This window comes from Glandiceps talaboti, chromosome 8, assembly GCF_964340395.1.
Source record: "Glandiceps talaboti chromosome 8, keGlaTala1.1, whole genome shotgun sequence".
NCBI classification, from domain to species: domain Eukaryota; kingdom Metazoa; phylum Hemichordata; class Enteropneusta; family Spengelidae; genus Glandiceps; species Glandiceps talaboti.
This window is the reverse complement of record NC_135556.1, coordinates 25,566,643-25,594,098: the sequence shown is the minus strand read 5'-3', so window position 1 is coordinate 25,594,098 and position 27,456 is coordinate 25,566,643. Positions and strand designations below refer to the sequence as shown.

The 27,456-nt window shown below is 35.2% G+C and overlaps 3 protein-coding genes across 3 annotated transcripts; 2 read left to right on the top strand and 1 right to left on the bottom strand.

Annotated features, from left to right (window-relative positions):
• Positions 1-691: 691 nt before the first annotated feature.
• LOC144438462 (alpha-N-acetylgalactosaminidase-like) lies at positions 692-9,668 on the top strand. The gene is made up of 7 exons (XM_078127491.1): positions 692-781; positions 3,222-3,385; positions 3,733-3,907; positions 4,325-4,594; positions 5,879-6,040; positions 6,317-6,514; positions 7,366-9,668. Exons 2-7 carry the CDS (start codon positions 3,222-3,224, stop codon positions 7,621-7,623), a joined length of 1,227 nt encoding a protein of 408 aa, XP_077983617.1. The 5' UTR covers positions 692-781; the 3' UTR covers positions 7,624-9,668.
• Positions 9,669-10,379: 711 nt separating this feature from the next.
• On the bottom strand, positions 10,380-18,822 carry LOC144439126 (uncharacterized). Its single transcript, XM_078128393.1, has 6 exons — positions 18,284-18,822; positions 15,396-15,422; positions 13,412-13,608; positions 12,752-12,836; positions 11,637-11,848; positions 10,380-10,890 (listed from the first exon to the last, which is right to left on the bottom strand). The coding sequence occupies exons 1-6, from the start codon at positions 18,344-18,346 to the stop codon at positions 10,737-10,739; spliced, it is 738 nt and encodes a 245-aa protein (XP_077984519.1). The 5' UTR covers positions 18,347-18,822; the 3' UTR covers positions 10,380-10,736.
• A 138-nt stretch (positions 18,823-18,960) lies between these two features.
• Positions 18,961-27,174, top strand: LOC144439104 (DNA-directed RNA polymerase I subunit RPA49-like). The gene is made up of 11 exons (XM_078128367.1): positions 18,961-19,063; positions 19,508-19,623; positions 19,913-19,989; positions 20,646-20,781; positions 21,319-21,472; positions 22,385-22,465; positions 23,228-23,324; positions 24,308-24,447; positions 25,300-25,396; positions 25,603-25,725; positions 26,859-27,174. The coding sequence occupies exons 1-11, from the start codon at positions 19,009-19,011 to the stop codon at positions 27,001-27,003; spliced, it is 1,221 nt and encodes a 406-aa protein (XP_077984493.1). The 5' UTR covers positions 18,961-19,008; the 3' UTR covers positions 27,004-27,174.
• Positions 27,175-27,456: the final 282 nt, after the last annotated feature.

Below are 27,456 nucleotides of genomic sequence, written 5' to 3'. Positions count from 1 at the left end.
CTAGGCAGTCTTTTACTGTTTGTCACTTTATATGTAGAAATATTGCTTTCTAATACAGAGTCAAAATCATTTTAATTTGTATGTATACATGATTTCCTCCGCCCCCCGCCCCTTGTAAATGCTGAAGGCTCCCTTTACCAACCATTCAACTCATGCGTTGTTCATGTAATGACAGGGATTTCCTCAGATTTGTTGATACACACCAACAACTATCGTCCCTAATCTGTTTATGTATGCCGAGCGGCACAGCCGCGAGAAGAGAGGGACTTCTCGCGGCTTTCTCGCGGCTGCGAGACTACGAATGAGTGTGCTTCATAAATAGAGTAAATAGAATACAATATGTAACACTTCGTAGGAAACAAAAATTGCGTCCAAAAACCGTCTATTAAAACTCGGCCTGTGCCCCTCGTCAACTCCATCCTCCACCTCAAAGTTCCGTATACTTTACAACATCACTCCAGAAATGTATTCGAAATCTGTGTTTTGTTATTAGTGACTAGGTTTTTGTAGTGTATTTTAATTGTTTCATTTGTTCTTTGTTTCATCCTACTGGGATATACATGAATTACAATCAATTGTATCATGTATATGTGTGCCAGACATCGTAAATAAATACAGGTGTTGTGCATAGTGCTACAAATGTCACGTGATTAATATCACCTGATTATCACATGGTCTTAGCTGGCGTTTCCGGAAATCTGTACGTCTATTCAGTCACAGAGATACTCTGAGACTCAGTGAGAGATACTAACTATTAATTTGCGTCTTACACCGATAGCAGGTATGTATTAGCACAGATAGTGAAGAAGCATACTATGTAAATGGTCACGTTATGCAATGTACCTTTATATTTAATGTGGCAGTCCTGCAGACGGAGTACAACTTACAAGTCGGGACTCGACTCATGCTCATTATTAATATTGCAGACAATGTTCGTCTGCAACGCATGAGTCCCTCTGCAAGTATGCAGAACTTTCCGATAACCCGCGATGTATAACCTTGTATATTATGTGCCTGTGGTACTTGCATTTTGTTAGTTGTACACATTAGTTTGTGAGCTATTCGTAAGAATGATAAGATTCCAGGGTGCACGGTGTTCGTATGTAGCGCTGGAAGGGGTGGGGGTCCAGCTGAGTACAAACCAATCACATCAATAGGCATTTAGAAGCACAGGGACAAGTATATGTAGTATTGCTGAGATTTTTGTTTTCCTAAGTAAAATACAAACACAAATCCTGCTACTACAAATGTGTTGGGAAAATATATTTAAGTCAAACTGTTATTGTAGCGTATAGCCAAGGAAATTTTAAACAACAATCTAAGAAATACTATGTGTCCCTATGTCAGAAAGTACTGTCGCAGGTAACCATCAACATATTACTTATTAGTAATGTATGATGGTGATATCTGAATATTTGAAATAAATGACGTGAATGTTTTGAACTAGGACCATCCTTGAATCGAACCTTAGCTCACAAACGACTGTGCTTTACTAGTCCAGCTTACTACAGACAGAGTAAGTCGGGACCTTGGATTCTGAGATTGTCCTTGCTAGAGAGCCCTGACTTACTCCCAAGGTTTACTCCTTGGCAAGCAGGACTATGGACTCTGGTGATTGTGGTCATGAAACAAAGTATGAGAGTTGACACTGATTTATTCTAAATATGTATTTACCTTGCTTATCTTGTGCCACATAGCATGCTGAGTCTCTCTGTGATATTTCACCCTAGCTACAATATAGCTTGTGCAAGAATGTCAAATAGTTGGGTATTCATCACATGAGTTCTTTGCAACTTTGTGAGTTGAACTATCTGAACCCGAAGAAAGTGGATTCGTTTATTGCCGATTGTCTTCTTTTCTTTAAAAAAAAAAAAAAAAAATCAGTTTCATCCATCTGTATTTGTATCAGCCTTGTCAATATATTTCATCTTTTCTGTGTTATATTCCATCATTCTTTAGTATGTCTACATGATTGAATCTTAGTGACTAAACATGATCTCATCAACTGATAGCTATTATAGTACAGGTCCTAGCACATTTAGTGGTTTTAATAGGACACTTTTGTGTAACCATCTGTTATTTTGTCCACAGCAACATAACTGATGGTTACAAAAAATTGTACTACTATATAACAAAGTTATACTTCAAATTCCAGTTTTTAGGTTTTTCCCCAGAATTTCAACTCATAGACCCTACATGTGTCAACTTTATTATCTACAGCCTTGTTAAGTAACCATGCACTTCACCCATTATCATATTAATGAGCAAATTCACTCTAGAAAACCCATCCCACATATCTCGGCCAAAATCTCAGTGTCAAATCATTAACCTGGCAAGAACTCATACTTTAACAAAAGTTATAGTTCCAATTCGTACAGTTATTTCCATTTGACCTGCCAAGAATGTCAACATTATCTCCTGCAGCCCTGTTACATACCCTTTGGGCACATATGAGTTAAGTCACATGGACATTAATGATGAACAAATGGTCTTTAAAAAATAAAACTTTCTGCGCAAATCACATTGCAGAGAAGTGGTCACAGAGTGCATCGCTTTGCATACCTCACTCTGTGCTAGTGTAAGTTGAGTATATGAAAACTGATTAATTGATTGATTGGTTGGTTGATTGATTGATTGATTGATTGATTGATTGATTGATTGATTGATTGATTGATTGATTGATTGATTGATTGATTGATTGATTGATTGATTGATTGATTGATTGATTGATTGATTGATTGATTGGTTGGTTGGTTGGTTGATTGGCTGGTTGGTTGGTTGGTTGGTTGGTTGGTTGGTTGGTTGGTTGGTTGGTTGGTTGGTTGGTTGGTTGGTTGGTTGGTTGGTTGGTTGATTGATTGATTGATTGATTGATTGATTGATTGATTGATTGATTGATTGATTGATTGATTGATTGATTGATTGATTGATTGATTGATTGATTGATTGATTGATTGATTGATTGATTGATTGATTGATTGATTGGTTGGTTGGTTGGTTGATTGGTTGATTGGCTGGTTGGTTGGTTGGTTGATTGATTGATTGATTGATTGATTGATTGATTGATTGGTTGGTTGATTGGCTGGTTGGTTGGTTGGTTGGTTGGTTGATTGATTGATTGATTGATTGATTGATTGATTGAGAATGCCAGATGGTAATTTCATATACTAGCAGTCAAATTTGTGTCTTCAAGAGAGTACTTTATGTGTTTTTGTCTGTAGATGATCCAGACCATGAAGATACAACTGTTATCACTGCTACTATGTGCACATTGTGTTGTGTGCATGGATAATGGTCTTGCTAGGACACCACCTATGGGATGGATGGATTGGGAGAGATTTAGATGTAATACTGACTGTGCAAATGACCCAAACAATTGCATTGGGTAAGATCTTAACACTGTCATGTTACATTTAGAAGATGCCACTCAGAGATAGAATATGTCTGTCATTAGCCTAGAATGTAGTCGTAAATTGTAATCTAATTTTAGGTGACAGTTAGAGCAAAATACCAACTTAAAGGCAAGAGCCAAAATCTCCACATGACTGAATTCTAGTTTACTGAGTCTATCGTCAGTGCAGGGATAACAATGAACATGACATTCAAAGCACAATCATGACTATTAAAACAAAAGTCTGTAGCTTATAAATACTTCTCTGTTATTTAATGATTTAGTATCAATGTATGTCATTGATGTCAAATATTTAAAATTTTGAATTTTTTCTGGTTTAGAGAGAAATTATTCCGAGATATGGCTGATGAAATGGCAATAAATGGGTACAAAGATGTTGGATACGAGTATGTCTGTATTGATGACTGTTGGATGTCAATGCAAAGAGATTCCCATGGCAACCTTTATGCTAACACTACAAGATTTCCAAGTGGAATCAAAGCGTTAGCTGATTATGTAAGTATCTCCAATCCTACACTTTCTATTTGTACTGCTTCTCAAGGGCATCAAAGACCAAAGGAAATTCACTATGAAAACAGCTGACACATTACAATGTATGATTGGAATCTGGTCCGCAAAAGTTGCAGTTCTTCCTTTACTTTTTGAAGTGCGAAATGAACATGTATGACATCATCAGAGCACCATCACTTTGCCAGGTTTTTGTTACTGAAAGTACCATTGTACAGTTGTACAGTTGCCATGGCTACATTACATCTTTTTGATGACATGTTGGCAATTGCTGCTGAAAGAACGAGAGGAAACAACATTATTATTTTAAAAAATGGAAGGAAAACTAATGCAGAACAAGTTTCTCCTAAACTGAGATACTGAGATATTATTGACATCATCTTGTGTTTGTTTATTTGTTTGTAGATACACTCCAAAGGTCTGAAATTGGGTATATATGAAGATTATGGAACACATACATGTGGTGGATATCCTGGTAGTATTGATTATTTGCAACAAGATGCACAAACTTTTGCTGACTGGGGTGTAGACTACTTGAAATTCGATGGCTGCTATGCTCAACCCTCTAGCATGGATAAAGGTTATCCACAGATGACTCAAGCTTTGAACAGTACTGGCAGACCTATGGTCTTTTCATGCAGTTGGCCTGATTATCAAAGAGCACAGGGTATGAAGGTAAGTTGTCTGTCAAAACTCTTGATTTTCTCATAGAGCCATTCCAAATGGTTTTTTTTTGACACACAATCTTGTTAAAATCTGATGTAGGCGTACGGCTTCAAAGGGTGATCAACATTCTGAATGACAAAAATCAAAATCAAAGAACAATATGATAAAGCTGAATGAAGTAAATCTAGCCGTTATTACTACATCATAGTTTAATCAGATTGGCAAAGTCACACACAGATTTTGTCTTAATTCTCAAACCTACAATTAGAGGATTCTGAGACTATTAAAGACATCAGTGAAATACTACTACTTAGCTTTTTCAGCATAAATATAAAAGTGTCAAACTTGTCTGTTAATTGTCCACAGATATGTATCTCAAAAAATAGACATCCTTATAGATGGGGGTTATATAAACAGGGTGAATGAACTTTGTCAATGCAATGTGCAGTATGAGAATCATAGTGTGTTTGTTTGGTTTGGGTTAACCTCATTGTTATACTAACATACTGTGAAAACAAGGTCACTTAAAAAGGTCAGATATTGAAAAATCAATACATATGTTTTATTAGTTATCTTGACCAAATAAAACGATTGAAATGAATCTGACATATTTTGGACAAAGTATAACAAATGTAATAAAAACTCAAATGAAATACGGGTATTTTGATTGAAAAACACCAAAGTTTGGGCCAGTTTGTTTCCATAGCAATAAGCTCTCAAATTTGAACTAGAACAGATGTCATATATCCACTCACATACTTTGTACTTCAGAATATGTGTTAATTAAATTTACTTCTTTCTCCACTCAGTGCCAACTGTGTTTCTTCAGTCATGCAGACTTCTTTATTCTTTGTTTTTTATGCTTTAGTTCCTCAGAACCATTGTTTAGTATACTGTACATGTGTGTGTATGCGTGTGTGTGTGTGTGTGTGCGTGTGCGTGTGTGTGTGTGTGTGTGTGTGTGTGTGTGTGTGTGTGTGTGTGTGTGTGTCTGTGTGTCCATGTACATCTACACCATATCATGTACATCTACACCATATTCTGATGTGGCAATCAATGGAAAATATGATAATATTTGTCATTGTTTAAACCTTAACACTAGAGGGCGCAGTCATTGGGAAGTACGTAAACTACAAATTGGTCTATTTTCTTCAAATGACTGACTCTTATTGTGGCATGGAGGTTCAAAATTACCAAAATGAGACTTAGCGTACTGGTCATATAGTGACTAGATACTACAAACCCTATAATGCATTGCTAAGGTGATACAACGTGTCATGATTTGTGTTGCAGCCAAACTACACTCTGATTGGTGATAATTGTAATCTTTGGAGAAATTACGCAGATGTCCAGGATTCGTGGGATAGTGTCAGTGGTATTATCGATTATTACAAGAAAGAACAAAAAACTCTAGCAGCAGCACAAGGTCCAGGCAAATGGAATGATCCAGATATGGTAGGTGTTTAGCAAAAGTTGACCAACAAAATGGAGATTTAATTTTTATAAATCCATTAATTCAACTTCATATGATTTGAAAATCTAGTCAAATTATTACAGTATAAAACTGACTGGGTATTCATGTGGCTGACTGTTAGGTTTCAACGTATACCAACCTTGACTGGCTGGCTGTTAGGTTTCAACGTATACCAAACTTGACTGGCTGGCTGTTATGATGTTTTAACGTGTACCAGCCTTGACCACAATTTTGTAAATGTTTGTTCTTCATTTTAGCTTATCATTGGTGACTATGGGTTAAGTTATGATCAATCCAAAGTACAGATGGCAATGTGGGCCATGTTTTCAGCACCATTGATGATGTCAACTGATTTAAGAACAATAAGCAATGAATCCAGCGACATTCTACTTAACAAGGAAGTTATAGCAGTAAACCAGGATGCACTTGGTAAAATGGGAACACCAGTGACAGAGGTCAGTAACTGTTTTCGTACACATTGTAGTATTCCAGCACTTTACATGCCAAACAGTATTGGGACTTCTGTGCAATCAATCATCCAATCAAAAACACTCTTAGCACCTGAATCCAATAAACAGTAATGTTCAAAGGTGCCAAAGTAGGGGTATTTAAAATGGTCTTGCAAAAAGAGGAGTCTTAATATCTTCCCTGAATTTATCAAGAGTGGGTGGTGACTGACTAGATATGTAGTTCCATATTAAATGGGCACACATGAAATACAGTAATTCAATATTACTGGGGCAGCACATGAAAAATACATGTCCATCGTACAATTTAATTAAGTTTACATTGAGGGATGTGTAATCCTTCATCACTGGAATGCAGTGGAGATTTATCTGCTTGATATTCACTAATTGCTATCACTAAATTCTGCTGTATTATCTGTATTTCAATCACTTAGTCTATTCAAATGGACTAATACTGGTATGCCACATTGACTAAATAGCGCAACTTTTTCTACATTGTAAATTTTTTCAACAAGTATCACAAGAAATATATTCCTTTTCTATTCCGTCTTCATATGATAAGTATATACTAGTAGTTAAATAATGCTTGCTGACAATGAAAATACATTGTGAAAACTAGTAATATTTCTCTTTTTGCTCTTTCTTTGAGGAAAGAGATGGATGATTTTTCTAATTTATTTTTGTTCTATATGGATGTAGTAATGTAATAATATACTTTAGGAGCAATAGCCATGGATTACAGCAAAGAACATACCACACAAATTTATGAATATGACATTTGTCTAAAATTGCTGATATACAAAATGATTTCAGATCTTGCCTGACTTTGTTATTTACAGATCGATGGAGTTGAGGTCTGGGTTAAGGAAATGATGTATGATGGGAGAGCAGTGGTGTTTATGAATCGACACACTGACGGTACTCCACGCCACATCACTGTTAAGTTGAAAGACTTAGGGTTTGATTATATGATGGGATATGAAGTAAGAGATATCTTTGACCACATAGAGATGGGTCATATTGATGTATGGGATGTACTGAAATTCACCATCAATCCTACTGGAGTTGTCATGATCTATGCATATCCAAGTGAATAACAAGAACAGCTTCAAAGGAAACATTTTCATACAGTTTTTACAAATTTTTTACTCTGTTCAAGGCATATAATGTTTTGGACTTTTCAAAGAGATTATAATTACTTTCATCACTCAAGTGGTACAGTTTCACATTACAATGTAAATCATTCTATTATGCATTACTTTCAGCAAAATAATTAGATATTTTATACCCCCAACATTTTTCTTTATTCAGCCAAGAAAATATGAGTGACTTAGGGGGCCTTGTCACTGTGATTCATAGTTTGAGCACTACAGAACCGTATAATCACACATTGCCACGAAGAAAAATGAGCAGGGTATATAAATTCCATATTTTTTGTTCAAGCACATTCAATACTTGGCTTGTGTGAGGTGTAATAATTAAAATGATATACTAGTAGTAGTGAATAGGCCAAGCTTGCCCATCTCCACTGAACTAGGGTGACCATCTCATCTAAAGTGCCCATCTCAACTGAGCTAGGGTGACAATTTAAAGTAATATTTTTTTAATCATATACTGGGCTGAACTGTCGAATCTGGCACCATTTATGGGAGACATAAAATCACAATTTGTAAGGTAAAAAATATTCACATTGTGTTTATCATTCAGTTGTGTTTCTATTTTGTTCACAATGGATGGATGGATGGATGGATGGATGGAATGGAATGGATGGTTGGGTGAATGTTTGGTTGGTTGGAATGGATGAGTGGATGGTTGGGTGGATGGTTGGATGAATTGAAGTAAATAATTCTAAATTTGTGCTGATGTGTAGTACATCCCTGAAAATGTTGACAGGATGTCAGCAAAAATTTGGATTTGCTTCCAAATTTGTTTTGACTCTGTGAGTAGAATTTTTCATTTGAAATTATTATCATGTATTATAAATGATATGAAATTCTTTGAGGTAACAAAGAGAAAACACAACACTGACTGTAAGATGAAGAGACATTTTTATTAGCATCAATAATTTGACATAGTTGACCTGACATAGTGTACCTGACAATACTGGAATAAGTTAATATCGGATGATATAAGAAATAAATCAATCAAAATATACAAATAAATAGCATCACCAAATGGTGCAATAAATAGATCGTAAAATACATGAAGAATGTAAGACATAGATCAGATTATATCATTACAATGTAATGTGATAGTAGATATACAGTGGCAGCTAGTACAGCACTAACATACGACTCTATAGGGATTCATACACCATTCTAATCTAATCTAATCTAATCTAATCTAATCATCTAAAAGATCTAATATGTTGTTACAACCATTTGTTTCCTATGTGCAAGAATTGTCACAGTTTTAGTATGGCAATGTGACAACCAATGAAATGGCAGTGTTTTGTGAAAATACAGAATTGATCACTGCAAAGTAACTTCTAAATGTACTTGTGTAGAGATGTCAATATACAATTCAAGTATGTGATATAACATCTAACGTTACAGGATTTCTATCACTTTTAATATAGCAGCTCAACAACCAATTGCATAAAATGTTTTGTGAAAATACATATTGTTCACTGCAAAGTAACTTACCAGTGTACCTCTATGGAGGTGTCAGTACATAGTAAAGCATGTAACATTGAATCTTTAAGAATTACTGTCTTATAGTATATTGTGAAGGTAAGATTATGTACATGCACTTACATAGCAGTACCTTGTAATGCTATGAAATGACCATGCTCCGGCCATTATACGGTTATATAAGAATTTGGAATTTGCTGAAAATTTGTACAGTAAAACTTGAAAACAACCTCTTTGTAAAATCATGAAAATAATATTTTTGGTTATACTCCACGCCTATAGTAGGTATTGACAATGGGGTTTGCTGAGATCGGTTTCTTCAATATATTTCAAATGTTGGCCAATCAAGAAAATAAAGTTCTTTCGGTCACACTGGCCTATGTTAGGTATTGACATTGGGTTTGATGAAATTACACTTTCCTGAAAATATTCCAGATGTTGACCCATTTTCCACAGTGTACCACTGGGATATTGAGTGACTTGTAAAACAATCACCATAGTTCAATAACAGCCATTTTGAATTTACACACACTGCATTTGTCTATGGTTTATTTCAGTATGTGTTTGGTGTGCATGTGTTATATGTGTATGCATGTGTGTGCATCTCAACACGTGTGTGTATACAGATGTGTGTGCATGCATTTCCCCCATGTGTGTTGTATATACATTTCCCCATGTAATGTGTATGTGCATGTCACCGTGTGTATAGTGATGTGTGTGCACCAGTGCATGTATACTTGTACTGTATCGATGTTTGTATAAGTGTTTGGGTCTTTTATTCCAACTTAGTAACAATTCCCCTGATATAGATCTGAGTCCTTGTAGAATGTAAAGTATTACACCAACAATAAAACAGCACACTCCATGAAATTACTTAATTGTAGTAACCAGAGTACTTGTTACCAAACTACAACAATTCACATAGCTCAATAGTTTGGCTAGGAGTTAGCACTATCATTAGAATCTGCATTAACTTTACTGATAATTTATGTAAAAAACTCATCTGATTTTAATAAAGTGGCCATATGGATGAGGATTGGGTATTTAATTTGGATTTTTAATTCATTATTTTATTTTCAAAGTAATGAGTTACAAACAAGGACTTGGCATATGTTGTTTCAGATTGATTTTACAAGAAGGAAGCCATGATAAATTTGTTTTATAAATTAAAAATCCAAAATAAATACCCAATCCTCATCCATAATGTTAAATACTCTGGTTTATTAGCCTAATGAAAAAGTTTAAAATTGAAAGAATTCATGTAATTTGAAGACAGAACTTTTAGTGCAGTATATATGAAATAACACATACTTATAATGTACTATTTACTCAAACATGGCATTGAATACACAGTGCAGATGATATGTTTAAGAATGCATCAGAATGAAGTCAAAGAGTCGATCACCTCTTATCTTGTCCTGTCTTGTTTTATCTAAAATTTTGATAAAATAAAATATTAATCAAATATTTGATTCTTTAACAAAAAAACAATGAATACATTTTGCTAGCCAGATGCATTCACCTACTAGGAACATTTCATTGCATTGTAACCAGACTCCCTAAGTTGGTGAGATTGGTTATATATCTTGTATTCCTGAAGCTGATTGTTGATTTGGTTGTCGAGTGGCTTCAACTACCATATCTTTTGGCAAGATATCTGGACATAAATACTTTGATAGCTGTGTCTCGTCATTGATGAATATTACTTTACTTGCAGTGTAGTCATGTAACCTGAAAAAACAGATTATACAATAGTAGTAGTTTAACAAAATTATTTGAGGCACAACTGCTTGGGTACGATTGGGAGCATCCTTTATCATACCTCTTTCTGCTCCTGTTACTATTGACTTTTAATGTTCACCATTTTGTATAAGTGAAGTAGTCTCATTAGTGATTCGGAATGATTTCCTTTGAAAATCTCTGCAAGTATCTAACAATGTCTGCAGATACATCAACCTCATCATCATCGGTAGATGACTTCACACCCTCTCCACTGTTGCACCGGAACAGAAGCCTATAAATGTACTTAATTGTATGTGTTCATACTGCAAAATGCCAGTGAGGGGACAATTTCACTGTTTCGATGTTAGTGATCTCCGTAGAATTGGATCAATTAGAAAATACATTACAAACAAAGCCTGTCAAACACTTATCCATGCTATCTTGTCAGCCAAGCTGGATTATGGAAATGCACTCCTTTATGGTCTCCCTGACGACTGAAACATCACATGTTTATGCGAGCATTGTGTAAATTGAACACCATCTAGCGCCTTTGAACAATTTAACTTTTTGGAATTTGGCGCTATATAAATTTTTATAATGATGATATGATGATGATGATGATGATCACTTTTACTTATTTCCACCACAAAAAATTCAATTTCGTCCTGCGCTTGTATTGTCCAATTTTTTTTTGTGTGAAACAAGCAAAGCGTAACTTGTCAAACTGCTAAATTTTGATAAGTTATTACACTTACCATGGTCGTATGACTTGCCAACATCCCCAGAACATCATAGGGGCATTGATTATTAGACACACTCCTAGACGTTCTGGATAGTATTTAGTTAACAACCAGATGAGGTTTTTCACATACTGATAGTCCATGTTAGACATACTAAAATCCTTCAAATCAAATATCACACATAAATTATCTATCACGTCTTCATTGCATTTTTTAGATGCAGTTTCCTACAAGAGATAAATGTAGCCATTATACATCTTTGTATTATCAAGTATACTACAATAACATCTACAATATTTTGTCAAATTATTCAAACCACAGTTATAAAGTTTTCTCTTCACTCATCCTCACAAGTCAGAGTATTTTCTAATGACGCAACAAGAAATAATATCTGCAAGGGGCATCTACATTCTCACAAGCCAGCTGCACTGCTAGCTACTGCATATGATTTCTGCTGAAGCAACGAAATATGAAGACCTCAGTCTGGCAGGTAGGTTTTGGACAGTGCCATAATGAGGCCTGTGATTTAGGATGGTGAAGTGTCAATGTAAAGAGTCGATTAGCTTTATGACCACTGTGATTACCATAATATTATATTACTCACTGTTGCAGGGGAAGAGGAGAGGGTGATCAAGATTTAAACAATTAGCTTTAAACTACTACATAGGGCAGATTGGTCTGAAATTTAGTGGACATGTTTCTAGGAATGTGTAATGTAGATGAAGATATATTGATGACATGACGACCTCTGATTGTTGATACGTGCAATTGGATTTAAAATGGGATTTTCTGTCAGAACATAGAATCAGAAAGAACTGGGTCAAGTAGATATAAATTTTGTAGGGATGGGATGCTAGGTGGCTAGAATATCAAGTTTTTAAATTATATATGTACAATCCCTGCTGTCTCTATATATGTAACCACATAGGTTTAAAATCCTTCACACTGCAGCCTCTGACCTACCTGGTCCCCATTTGTACATCTTAGATGACAGAAATCCCTTAAAAGTACAGTATTCAGATGAGTTTGTTCGTTTTTTGTTAATTCATTCATTCATTCATCTATAATTTTATGGTTTGGTAACCATGGAAACGGGTGATATAAGAAGCCACAGTGTATGTGACACTTACCAATAGGTAGACCGTATATTTTGTTATAGCATCTATCTCTCTGTCGTATGCATTATGTAATTTAGCTGTTATCAATATTATTGGTCTGCAAAGAAATAAGTACAGGACTTTAATTATTTAATAAAACCAATTAACCCAAATGCCTTTTCAAAGATTGATACAAATGTACTTCTAAATGAATAAATGGAAAAGATACAGAATATTCTATGTTCAATGAATTGTTTGACTTTTTATGCTCAGTACAGAAACAATAGTTTGGTAGAATGCAAGTTGCTAGGCTCAATTGAGTGAGTTACAAAAAAAAAACTTCAACGTTTCTGTCTTACACACATTCGCCTAACTTCAAACATTGGAGCAATCAACAACAACAAAGTGCAATTTATGTAACTGTGGCCAAACAGAAGCAATATTTAGAAATTAAGAATACATAGTACAATCTTTGATGTAGAATAAAAACAAAGATCTTTATTGACCTCCTTCTGTCATATGTTATATATGACAGCATTCAGAATGCTTTCTTCTAAATCAACAAGTTATCATTGAAGACAAACAAGATGGCAGGTAAGAGTACGCTCACTAATCTTACACTTTGATTGATGCTAAAATTCAAAGTATAGGTCAAATGAATCCATCGTAGCTTAAATCTGTATTTTGACCTACCGTCCTTCTATATCTCTGTGTGGTAGTATCTTACACGTTCCTAAGGCAGTCTGGGCTTTGATTTCTTCATTGTCGTCTTTTAGATTCTCAACTCCATATTCCCGTCTCCATTTGTTACATTTGAGAACAGCATTAAAGGTGTCATTGATAGTGAGGAAGGCTCTGAGAAATCTCCTGAGAGAGGCATCTGTATGATACTGAGATGAAGAGGATAATATAATACAATGTAATTAGAATTAAATAGTTTAAATATCAATATTATCTGTATTCAAGAACAAGCTAAACTAGAGGGAAATGTGCCAAATACTGTTTTAAAATATTAGCAAATACCACTGAATTTAAACTAAACATAGAATACACTACTACAAAATATTAAAGTACCATACACCAGACTTCTAGTTCACACACATAGACATATACAATACTGACCAGGGGCTATAGAGATGGGCATTGTTTGATGACATTTCATCTGTTCTGGTCACATAGAAAATCCTATTCTAACCCACTTTAGATAGAAAGAGATAACATTTCATTTAGTCTCCATGGTAACCCTCCCATTCATAAGATTGGAGATTTATGACAGAATGAAAAGCGTTGCCATATTTGATATGAGCATATAAAACAAATTGTGCCTTTGTGTGTTAGGTTATTCATCATCATTTTTTTTCTCATAACCAAAAGACTAGCCTTAGAACCTTGATATTAAAATTATACAACATGTAATTGGGGAAAATAATAGAATGAAATCACATTAGTCTGAACAGAAAGTAGTTTATTCTGTAATAATATTGGTATAGGCAATTGAATCAAGTAATGTAAATGAAGCAGTTTTAATGGCTGCCATCATGCCATGTCTGATAACATTACACCAAAATGTATATGGCATATATATATACATGTAACATGTATGTCACCTTTATACAATGTATGAAAACAAATTGGTCATTTCTTTAGTTTTTAAGTATGGTTAATTTTTGACCTTGAAAGTCAAGGTCAAGGTCGATTTTTGGGCCTTGACAGTCAAGGTCATGGTCAGTTTGCATTCTAAGTTTCAACAATGTGTCCAGTAATATAAGATAATTGGATTGGTGGAGTCATGCGTTCCATATACAAAATGTAGTGTCTATGACATTTGTGAAAATTATGGATTGGATTTTAATTATGAAAAGTAGTTCTACTCTCATCAGGTCAATGAAAAAGAGATGTGCCCAGCTGACTATCTCATATCTAAAACATAATGCTATAAAGCCATAGCAACAGTTATTAATATTACACGTCAGCTGTGAACACACATGCTGGCAGGGCTGCATGCTGGCATAGAATGGTACATGCTGCAGTGACTATTTAACTCAATTCAATTTATCTGTTAGTATTTCTATTCACTACATGCACTAAATTTTATTGTTTTGAGGTTATGACAAAGTACACAGCTGTGGCTCTAATCTAATCAATCTAAAAAACAAAACACATGCACACACATACACTGCCAACTCAATTATGTACACTAGTTTTCTTTCATTTATATGACTCATTAAGCAATTATTGCATAAATAACTAGGAACATGTCTTTATAAGACACTCAGATTCTGTTAGGTAAAATGCATAGTACAAGAGGACTAGACACTTGAATGAACTGTTAACATTATAGAATATTATGAAAAAAAAATGGTCACCCTTGACCAGCTGGGTTATAGAACAAATTGACAGGAATGTGTAAAAATAAGTGTCCCAAAAGTTTGCTAGAAACAAGACTATTACCATGTATATATTATAGTGTTATCAGCCAGAAATGGCCTCTAATAAAGCTTAGACTTTGAAAACCAAGTTCAATCATATTTACAAAAGAATGCTTAATTACATTTACAAAGACTAGATTTGATTATTTAATTTATGCATAACTCTTATGAATTTTAATATTTTTAAATTTATTACATAATTAATGGAGTAAATATAAATTGTGTGCAAATAAAATTGAATACATTACCTGAGCTGGATCAGCATCAAAGATAAGCTACAAAAAATTGAAAGAAAAAAAAGAAGAAAAAAATGTATGTCAGTAAGGAATTAATCTATTTAGAGTTGTTGTGTTCTGAAATGTCCATTGAATGTTCCAGGCCATGACAGCAGTACCAAATTATTATTATTACTAATGTTATCTACTATTAAGTGTACAGAAATTTGGGTAGTGTTCTGAAAACTGAAAACATAGCACTATAGGTAACACATGGAGAATTCAGGTTTTGCCATCACTACAGCCTACAGGTAAGTTTTGTCCAATGACTGTATGTAACATATACATTTACATTCAGAGTTGATCATTTTGCAAGTTTAGGTGTTTTATTTCACATTTACTACAAAACACATCATAATCATTATTGAGGAAAGTTTCAAACCGTGAATAAACATAAATGAAAATTGCTATTCATTCACAATCCTACTATTGGCATTGATTATTTAATGTCTATGTTATACAGTCTTCTGACCAATTCTTACTGTTTTAGCTGTAAATAGAGATTCATTCTTACTGCAATATTATCTACTTATATCAACATTTGTTATATATTTGGTATGTTTGTTTGTTTGTGTATTTGTTTGTTTGTTTGTTTGTTTTACAACACACACTGGGTTATTATCCTATCAATGCCAAAGTATTTTATTGGCATTCTTACAGTACAATTTATTTATCAATGTTTGTACATATTTGGTATTATTACATTTATTCACCAATTTTGTATATTTCTGGCATTATTATTATTAAACTTATTTATATATTTTTGTAGACTTTTCGGCATTTAATATTATTCTTCAAATTATTGTATACTTTTGATATCATTATATCTCACACTATTTATCATTTTTTGTACATTTTTGCCAGAAGGCCATTAGTATGGAATAAACAAATGTAATGTATTTCTTGTCTGTAAAACTAAGTCAATAGAAATGTTCATTATTATAATGCTTTGAATAATTAAGCCATTTTATATAATTATATACATTGTTAGTATAATGACAACAACATATCTGTACAATAGAGCATTTAGGACATGCATATACACGTCTCATTTTATCTATTGATTGTGGCCGTATTGTCATTATTTCTATGGACCTTGCATACATTTTTGTACCTCACAAAGATCTGTTTGTCATTTGGATATTGTAGATGGTAAAAATGACGATTCGTCATTGGAACCAACACTGGAATGTTCTCAGTATTCACTATGGATTGGTTTACTGAAAATAATTTCTAAGTAAAGTAAGAATATGTTAAAAAATAATATATATAAAAAAAGCTAGCAGGGATATTTATAGTCAAACTTGGTTTTATTTAGCATCCATAATTCTAGTCATAATGTCAGTAAAACTGAACATCAATTAGTTTTCATTATTTTAAAAAAAAAATAAGCAGGTTCTTATACAGTTGTAATAACTTCATCATCTGTTTTCATTTTGGGTTGGTTTTGTTCTAATTTTTTTTAAACTATTTTTCATTTCCGGTTTAAATGCAACCCTGAACGAAAACAAAACAAAACAAAAAACAATAAACAAACAAACTAAAAATCAAAACTAATCCTACAATTACTGCAGCTAGCTCTAGCAACTGGCTAGCTATATATACTATATCTCATATCAAGTATAGTAATATTAATACACACTATCATACAGACACACGCTCATACATACATACATACATACATACATACACACACACATACATACACACATACATATATACATACATACATACACACACACACACACACACGCACGCACACATACACACCTACACACACATACACACATACACACGCACGCATACCTACACCTACAACATTGTCAAATTACATTGTTCAGTTATAACATAAAAATAGCAGTTGTTTACTCTGTCTTTTTGGAAATATGATGGTTGTAGAAAATCTATAAATAAATATGACTGTTATCACAATAAATTTACAATTCTGATCAAAAAGCACATGATGGTCCTCATTTCGTTGTTTCTACATTCTATCAATTAGATTCTGATCTCCCAGCATTATACAAACTTTGAAGTTGTGAATATCCCACAAGAATGGCAATTCAGTTGTCATGTGATATTGATCTCACTCTGACAAGTTAACGATCCAATGAGATTCTCCAACAAATTCAACATGGTGAAATTCTCCTGAAAATGACCATAAGGCTACACATACTATATTTTATGTGATCACAGAATATCACATGTTTTTAAAACAAAAAGCATTTTTAATTTCATGATACGAATTTAATATCAAATGATGGTTTTCATTGGTAGTTTAAAGAAGTCTTCATAATAATATAAGCTTAGTTTTCATTTTTTCTCAACATTTCTAGATATTTACGAATCATAAAATGTATTGTTATAAAAACAAAAACCATTATTGCTATGTTTTCAGTCATGTGCAGAATTAGTAGATTCAAAACTTAAAGAGAATGCTTCCAATATATATATATTGTATATAGTATGTAATATAGTATGTAAGTATGTAATACTTGGAGGGTACTAAAACTTTTGATAATTGCTTTCCTGGTTCTAGCTGGTATAGAGGGGTGATCCTAGAGGGAGTTACCTTTTATAAGTTCTCACAATGTATAGAATAACAGAATTTATTGTATTTCCAATAACACTTTTACATAAATGTTTTAGGATGATAACTACAATGTAAATTTTGTTTGTCAGTATTAGTAGCATAAATTAATCAACTAGCCTGCTGGTGTAAAGGAAATTTGACCTTCACTAGATAATTACATTTAAAACAGTGGAAGGTATTGAAAGTGGATGTAGTCATTAATTGTCTCACGTGTCTGTGGTGACTTGCGTAAAAAGCCTATCCTCTTAAATATGAAACGTATACATACCTGGCAACGACTTTTTAGTTCCTGGAAGTCGGCTTCTTTAATTTCTGTTGGTCTTGATGCCATGATAGTGTTACAATTATAGAGTAATAGCACAGAATTGTATGTACACGTACGAGATATAGCTGTATCGATGTGCGGGATGTACTGAACAGTGAACCACTTTCACACTTACACGGATAGTCGCAATCGGAAAGATGCTACTTTCGTCGATGGTTTGACAAACATATATATTAATATTTCTTTGTCATAAAAAAACCGAAATTATCCTTCTATTTGCAAGTTTTTTTTCTGTACGTTGATACTTGTCTGAGATAATGGTTATTTGTGGCTTAGTGTAGTTCATACGCAAATGACTGTACTTAGGTGCTTACAATATAACACATCCGCAATGATAGAAGTCGGAGCATAAATTACGCTTCACACAATAGACCCTGTTTTAAGTCACCGCTGACAACAAACAGGTTTAGAATGTAAACAATGAAATATAATTAGTTTAAACCGATTATACTTTCCGTGATCGATCATTTACCTCTCCGTGATCGATTTTTGTATCGAGGATGCGCGGATGAAATACCCTAGAAATCGATGATTATAATGCTAAACATATCACGTGACATGGACACTTGCTACTTTACGCATGTTACGATACGCGAAAGCGATTGACCTTTATCCCGGAAGTAAAATATGCAGAAGTCGGAATACGTGTGGGATGATCCTCGGTGAGAATGGCGTCGATGGAGTATTCGATGTCTGAAAGTCGTCAAGATGAAGTGTTAATAGGTAGGAGAAAGTTTGACATGTCATGAAGTGAAGTACTTAGAGTCTAATGGGGCAAACAATACACAGTAATCCTTACGGTTTTCAGTTTGTCTGTGGGTTTGTCCTTGGAGTGTAACATACTGACAGTATAATTACTCCAAGGTTTGTCTTAGCTGCAATAATTGTAGCTTTGTTTTTATTTACAATACATGTCCATTTCGTAGGTGTCCGTATATAGAAATGCCTGACATTGTCAGAATGGAGTCCCGTACTCCGTCTGCATGCAGGACTATTGCCACTGAATGTTTCGTACTATTAGGTAGATGATCAATTCGAATATCTTGACAAAAATTACACAATCATGTATAATGATCCTCTTTTTCACCCAAATTGTATTTGAATCAGCATTTCGTTGTCTGTGGATGACCTTATTAACAGTCTGTTTACTCTGTTTTATTCTATTAGCGCAGTTTACCAATGGTAGACTAAATGTTGGAAAAAAATTACAGAGCTCCACCAAGTTTGGTTACTATGGCAGCACCAATAATGAAAGTGTTCGACACAAGAATAAAAGGGTTTTGGTAAGTACAAGCATGGAAGTATCACCCACTTCCATGGTAAGTACAAGCATGGAAGTATCACCCACAGTCACTTCCATGGTAAGAACAAGCATGAAAGTATCACCCACTTCCATGGTAAGTACAAGGGTTACTATGTTGGGTTACTATGGCAGCATCAATAAAGAAAGTGTTCGAAAGAAGAATAAAAATGCTATTGGTAATTACAAGGGTTGTGAAGAGTTACAAGTCTTGGGTTGGTTGAAAAGTGAACATGTCATATGAACTGTATTTGGTTTTACACTATTGACAGGTTGCTGAAACTGGTTCAATGCAATATGTGGGTTATAATCATGGAACCAAGTCATCCCCAAGTAACTACATGTCAAAGTAAGTGATAACTCAATACTTTTTTTTGTATTGGAAGGGAACACAAACTTATAAAAGTAACTCCTAAACAAATCAAGCTGATTTAGGGTTTATTGAAAAATCAGTATTGGAAAAGTAGCACAAGATTTTACAACAATGGTCAACCAATATGCATAACAATACCAGTCAATAATGGCCTCGGAGACAATAGGCTGGACTATCTGACTATTTTTTGTAAGTATAGTTCCATCAACGTCAGAGTTGGGATGATATTTGTGTACACAGGGGCGTGTATTATTGCTTAGATTTCCGTTTTCTTAGGAAAATATCATACGAATCTTGCTGCTACAAATGTATCGATCTATAGTACTACGTATACTATAAATATGAGCTCTCTTTCCCTATACAGGTAGGAATATATATTCAAAAGGTTGTTATATTTAGTCTGTAGACCTGGAAAACAACAATCTATGCAATATTACACGCCCCTGTGTTTGTGTATACTAGTAATATATTCATTTGACATGTTTTGTAATTGTTTTTTAGGGATTCACTCTCTCTCTCAGCTGATAACCTTTCACAAGGTTGTATTCAACATAGACATGAAGTTAGAAGAAGTAGTCTTAAAGTTTATAATTGTGGAAATATCATTGCAGACTTTTATAATTATGTTCTAGGTTTATGGTTGGAATCTTAAATAAAGATACAGGAAAGATGCAGGTATGCGATGCACAGTATTTTATAATGAGACCTCAAATAGAAGACGAAGAAGATGATGCTAAAGACACAAGGGAACTGTCATTTGTAGAAAAGGTGAGTCTAGATAAACTGCATGACATGAAGGTCTTTAAAAAATGGATATTAAGATCGGTTTAACTTGGAATGCATTTTGTGTATTAAAATGCTGTGGAAATTTCTTTAGGTTCAATTGGACAATTTGATCTTTTTTTATAAAATGTTCCTCATTCTGTTACTTCTCTGAAGTTGTATTAATCAGTTAAACAATTTGTACATCGCCAAAATCTAATGTAATGTAATGTTCTATTGGTGCTGAACAGGAACAATAGTAGATCATTGTAAAAAGTTTGAAAGCTCTTGCAAACAGATGTGTCTTGATATCCTTCTTGAATTTATCGACAGTTGATGAAGAACGAAGTTCAAATGGTGTGCTGTTCCATAAGAGGGGCACGTGAGAATGCATGCTCACCGTATGACGTTGTATCACAATGAAGGAGACTTTTGTTGTTTGAGCGAAGTGAATGGCTTGAACACTGTTCTGACAGAACATGTATACTTGTAATCTGAGTTATGCATATTGTTATGCTAATTAGTGTCTTGGTTGATCAACAGAGTGACAAGTTGACCAAAGCATTTAGTAGTACCAGAAGACAGCGTGCCGTGCAATCCAGACTTCGCAATAAATTAAGTAAGGAAGAATTGGAAAAAGATGTAGGTACTGCTGTCCAAAGTGTTCAATTACAACCACAAACACCACAACCAAATAGTAAGTATGTATGTAGTCTTTTACTTTGTTCTTGTGAGAGAACCTTTTCATGCAACCATTTCTGCTTTGACCTATGACCTTTTGACTTAGATAATGTCACTCAATCAACCAAACTTATGCACTCTCAGAGGTCATGTTACACATGATTTGTGCATATTTGATGCCATGTTTGACACTTAAGATACTATTTCAGGGTACCTGCATCCCTTAAGATGTGTAATTAGCAGAGAAGAAATGGGGATGCACTCTGAAACTTCTTTCAATTTCAGGATGTTTGTATCAAAATCAGGAATATAGTTTACCACCATAACTTTTCATTAGCTTGAATCCTGTACAAGGTTTACTTTGTGGGTAATGTCTGTTTTGGTTTTACAACAATGTTTGACCAACTGTATCTCTTAGTCTGTCTCAAGCTGTGCTAAAACTACCTACTAGCAGCAAGTTTCTCTATTGATCACAGTGAAATCTTTCACTCCCTGATGTTTAATTAGTGTACATTTCACCTGTGGAGTTTTAGAGTCTTCAGGATTGTCCTGGTCTTATTAAACATCAGGGAGTGAAAGATTTCACCGTGATCAATAGAGAAACTTGCTGCTAGTAGGTAGTTTTAGCACAGCTTGAAACAGACTAAGTGATACAGTTGGTTGAACATCATTGTATATATGTGTAAAGTATGTGCATAGCAGTAACTATAACGTCTCATTGTTCTGGTTTGATTTGTTTGTTTATTGTTTTAAGTAGACTATAGTCTTTTCCTAATAATTGGTCATGTGAATATGTACAAAATGTATACTATTCACTCTGTCTCATTCCCCAATGACTTGGAAGTATGGGCACAGGATCAGAACATGTCTTAGATAGCAGTTGATATTTGATGGCAATAATTATGATATCACTAATTCATGTTTTCAGATGAGGACAGTGCAGATGGTTTATTTGTACCATATGATAAAAATGCCACCAGACCTGAAGAGGTATATAAGCTGAATGACTGTATCCTTAAAATATCTTTACTATTTGATATTATAACACATTGTTTTCATATAGCCTTCAGTGATTGGCCAAGATTGTGTCATGTGGTGACCTCAATTTGCATAGACAGAGGTGCTAGTCATGTTCTATTTTCCCTAGGGCAATAGTCATGTAGCATAGGATATTTTCAGTGATTTGCCTTGACTATGAAACTTGAATATGTACATGAGAATGTAATGTGTGTTATAAAACACTTATTGCCAGGCCTTATTCGGGCACTAGTAGATATTATATTACCCTTCATGCTGTTATGTAGTAAATATTTAGCCTTGGGAAATAGCTGCTGTATAACAACCCTCAAGGTAATAGATGTCTACTAATGACCTCATAGCCAGGCAATAAGTGTATATTATTCCAAGGGGTTTTGTCATTACAAGTTGAGGACAACTACCGGTAGTGACAAACCATTACTTAGGTCAAAAGTAATTTCTGTTTGGCTCAAGGAAAATATTGGAAAATAAATATAATTATACCCGTGCAAGCATGATTTATAAAAAAAAAAGATTTAAAAATAATATTTTGAATGTTTTTAGTGACATTTTGAATACCACAGAAACAGTGACAAAGGTGCATTATCATGGTACAGAACAATCGGGTTATAAATCCAGTATTTCTGTTCAAACTCATTAAATGTACCCTGCACATGGTATAATTTCATTTGAACCATGGGACATACTGTTTAGTGGCTGTCAACTTCATCTGCATTTCTTAACTTCCAACCAGTAATATCTGCAACACACATACAGATGCTGAAGGAACCTTGTCAACAGTTAATTGAAGTTAGTGAAGAACAGTTAGAGGAATGGAGGTCCAAGTCACGGTAAGTTAAATAAAGTAGAAGCTCAGTTGCTCACTAAAGTAAAGGTTCTGATTGAATGTACTTCAAATAAAGTCATGTGTTCTGTGTCTCAATGTATATCTCTCTCTCTCTCTCTCTCTCTCTCTCTCTCTCTCTCTCTCTCTCTCTCTCTCTCTCTCTCTCTCTCTCTCTCTCTCTCTCTCTCTCTCTCTCTCTCTCTCTCTCTCTCTCTCTCTCTCTCTCTCTCTCTCTCTCTCTCTCTCTCTCTCTCTCTCTCTCTCTGTGTGTGTGTGTGTGTTGTGTGTGTGTGTGTGTGTGTGTGTGTAAATCTCCATCCATCCACAGTGGGGTCTGTCTGTATGTCCATCTGGGTGAGTGTGGGTGCATGCACATGTCCATCCATCTTTACTGTGTTCTTTCTTTATGTCCATCAGCCTGTGTGTAGACGTGTATGTATGTCCATTCAATCACCTTGTTAAAATGGTATATACACTGGAACCAAGCATTTTGAGTAGGGAGTGATATAGGCCATTTTATACATCTTTAGTGTGCATACCATCTTTTAAAACAGCGACAGTGTACAATACAAGCTTTCAGGCACATAACCCTTTCACATATCCTTAAGGTCACGTGTTGTGAATAGTGGGTCATCCTGTTGACAAAGACTGAAGTGCTCAGTCAAACATTTCAGGCACTATAGTGTTCTCCTGTTTGGAACAAAAGATTTCAAGAACACTGGTCATGAAGGCTGCTGACAGATTTGTATGTCTTTTCCATATAACACCAGTGAGTTGTATGAACTATATTTCAGATTACAATGAACAACACATTTGCATTGGGGTCTACTTCTAAGTGGATTGAATGCTTGAAGTAACTAATTATGTAATGAGTCTTAATACAACCAAAACTAATTTTACCAACAGCTTCATATTGTTTATTGTTTATCATTGACATATAATTCAGTTTGTTGACAAACAACCATAATGGCGGTACTTCCATTGCAGATACCCGGTCTACATCTTAAATCATCTCAGAGTCCTTCCTAGCCAAAAGGAGCATCAAGAACAGAAGGCTGCTTGTCTTCTTTATCTTCATTATCTTTTTACACTGTTTCACTTGAAAGTCAGAGATTTACATCGTGAAAGTAAGTTGTTACCATTCTTCATTGGACACTAATGTTGTTGCTAGGGACCGCTGTGTCATTGCTAGGGACACTAGTGTCATTGGTGGGGACAGTTGTGTCATTGCTGGGGACACTAGTATCATTGCTGAGGACAGTTGTGTCATTGCTAGGGGCCGCTGTGTCATTGCTGGGGACAGTTGTGTCATTGCTAGGGGACAGTTATGTCATTGCTAGGGGCCACTGTGTCATTGCTGGGGACAGTTGTGTCATTGCTAGGGGCTGCTGTGTCATTGCTGGGGACAGTTGTGTCGTTGCTAGGGGCTGCTGTGTCATTGCTAGGGGCTGCTGTGTCATTGCTTGGGACAGCTGTGTCATTGCTAGGGACAGTTGTATCATTGCTGGGGACACTAGTGTCATTGCTGGGGACAGTAGTGTCGTTGCTAGGGACAATAGTGTCATTGCTAGGGACAGTTGTGTCATTGCTGGTGACAATAGTGTCATTGCTGGGGACAGTCGTGTCGTTGCTAGGGACAGTAGTTTCATTGCTAGGGACAGTAGTGTCATTGCTAGGGACAGTAGTGTCATTGCTAGGGACAGTAGTGTCATTGCTAGGGACAGTATCGTTGCTAGGGACAGAAGTGTCATTGCTTGGGACAGTTGTGTCATTGCTGGGACAGTTGTGTCATTGCTAGGGACAGTAGTGTCGTTGCTAGGGACAGTAGTGTCATTGCAGTGGCTAGTATTGTCAACTAAATATATTCAAAGAATTACTCTTTCTTTGTATGTAAGAATACACACATTTCATAACAACTGTGTGACAAATGTCTTTGTAATTATAATACTACCTCACATTATTTGCATGATTTTGTCTAGTACCGTTTCCAGCAGACATCCCTGATGATATCAAGATATCGCTACTCAAGACCTTTACAGTAACAAGTATAGCTCCTTCAACAAATAAACCATTGAGGTATGAATCTCTTCAGTAATCTTTACTTAAGTGGATTTTTGTTGGAGATATTTCTAGTGAAGTCTGATATTAAAAAGTTGGATCTTTTGTATGTAAATATATATAGTCACTGTCTAATATTCACAGTACACCTATCATCATAGCAATCTTATTATTCTGCGTGTATTATCAGTTTGTTTCAATCATAAATTTTGTTTGAATTGTAGATTACGACCACCAAGACTCAGGGATAAATTATTGTCATATATAATATTAATATCTCTGCATATTGATGAGTTTGAACTGCACCTAAACCAGCTGCACAGTGATTTGAAGATTGGTTTACAAAAGTAGGTATTATAACATTTGTGTTTAATACTAAGGGTAAAAGACGTACCCTGACTTTGTAAGATTTACTAACAGCTGACTTAGCTACTTATGAATTCTGACCAACAACACCTAAACTGGGGAACTATGAGTTCTGACTGACAACACCCAGAATGGGACTATGAGGTCTAACTGACAACACCCAGAATGGGGAACTGTAAGGTCTAACTGACACACCCAGAATGGGGACTATGAGGTCTGACTGACAACACCCAGAATGGGGACTATGAGGTCTAACTGACACACCCAGAATGGGGAACTGTAAGGTCTAACTGACACACCCAGAATGGGGACTATGAGGTCTGACTGACAACACCCAGAATGGGACTATGAGGTCTAACTGACAACACCCAGAATGGGGAACTGTAAGGTCTAACTGACACACCCAGAATGGGGACTATGAGGTCTGACTGACAACTCCCAGAATGGTGAACTGTGAGTTCTGACTGACAACACCCAGAATGGGACTATGAGGTCTAACTGACAACACCCAGAATGGTGAACTGTAAGGTCTAACTGACACACCCAGAATGGGACTATGAGGTCTAACTGACAACACCCAGAATGGGGAACTGTAAGGTCTAACTGACACACCCAGAATGGGGACTATGAGGTCTGACTGACAACACCCAGAATGGTGAACTGTGAGTTCTGACTGACAACACCCAGAATGGGGAACTGTATGGTCTAACTGACACACCCAGAATGGGGACTATGAGGTCTGACTGACAACACCCAGAATGGGGACTATGAGGTCTAACTGACACACCCAGAATGGGGACTATGAGGTCTGACTGACAACACCCAGAATGGTGAACTGTGAGTTCTGACTGACAACACCCAGAATGGGGAACTATGAGGTCTGACTGACAACACCCAGAATGGGACTATGAGGTCTGACTGACAACACCCAGAATGGGGAACTGTAAGGTCTAACTGACACACCCAGAATGGGGACTATGAGGTCTGACTGACAACACCCAGAATGGGGAACTATGAGGTCTGACTGACAACACTTTCACTCGTTTTGTTCATGATAATTAATTCAGCATTGTTACATTTGTTAGCACAGTAATTTATTTGGGTTTGTTTTCAGAATCTTGTCACATGTGCGTAATATTGGATGTAAAATTACCACAAAGAAATCATTGCGTGGTTCTGAAGAAGGAATCCAGAGAATAGCAACACTACCTTTACCATTGAAGTTACCTGATAAACCAAAAATGAAAAGAAAAAAGTAGAATTTCCCATACAGTCATTATTCAAGTTTTTTCATCTGTTCCATGGTGTTTGGTCAACATATTAGATTCACATGTTACTTGCATAATAATGGCAGCTTTGTTTAATGTTGCAGCCATGATATAGCATTGCCTATGTTCAGTCTCAATGTTTTTTGAAATAAAAGTGACAATACAGAACACAAGATTCAGTAATACCATGGTTGTGACAAAGTGTCAGTGTAGTTGTGCTTGTTTGTTTGTTTGTTTGTTTGTTTGTTTGTTTGTTTGTTTGTTTGTTTGTTTGTTTGTTTGTTTTGTCTGTGTCTGTGGGTCTAGCTGTATGGCTCTCTATTTTTGTGACTGTGTCTCTTCTGTGGGTCTGGCTGTATGGTTGTCTGTGCACGACTTAAAATCAAAAGCTGCTCAGGCATATTTAGTTGTCTAATTATCAGATAAAAAGAAATTGTAAAATCC

What these genes read in the sequence shown, in the direction of transcription:
- LOC144438462 (XM_078127491.1), top strand. Translation starts at nt 3,222, where the DNA reads ATGATCCAGACCATGAAGATACAACTGTTATCACTGCTACTATGTGCA. An exon ending in TCAAAGCGTTAGCTGATTAT is followed by an intron (nt 3,908 to 4,324) that starts GTAAGTATCTCC and finishes ATTTGTTTGTAG; the next exon opens with ATACACTCCAAAGGTCTGAA. An exon ending in AATGGAATGATCCAGATATG is followed by an intron (nt 6,041 to 6,316) that starts GTAGGTGTTTAG and finishes TCTTCATTTTAG; the next exon opens with CTTATCATTGGTGACTATGG.
- LOC144439126 (XM_078128393.1), bottom strand. Translation starts at nt 18,346, where the DNA reads ATGGCATCAAGACCAACAGAAATTAAAGAAGCCGACTTCCAGGAACTA. An exon ending in TTGATGCTGATCCAGCTCAG is followed by an intron (nt 13,609 to 15,395) that starts GTAATGTATTCA and finishes TCTTCATCTCAG; the next exon opens with TATCATACAGATGCCTCTCT. An exon ending in TGGCAAGTCATACGACCATG is followed by an intron (nt 10,891 to 11,636) that starts GTAAGTGTAATA and finishes CTGTTTTTTCAG; the next exon opens with GTTACATGACTACACTGCAA.
- LOC144439104 (XM_078128367.1), top strand. Translation starts at nt 19,009, where the DNA reads ATGGCGTCGATGGAGTATTCGATGTCTGAAAGTCGTCAAGATGAAGTG. An exon ending in TCAAGATGAAGTGTTAATAG is followed by an intron (nt 19,064 to 19,507) that starts GTAGGAGAAAGT and finishes TTATTCTATTAG; the next exon opens with CGCAGTTTACCAATGGTAGA. An exon ending in CCAAGTAACTACATGTCAAA is followed by an intron (nt 19,990 to 20,645) that starts GTAAGTGATAAC and finishes ATTATGTTCTAG; the next exon opens with GTTTATGGTTGGAATCTTAA.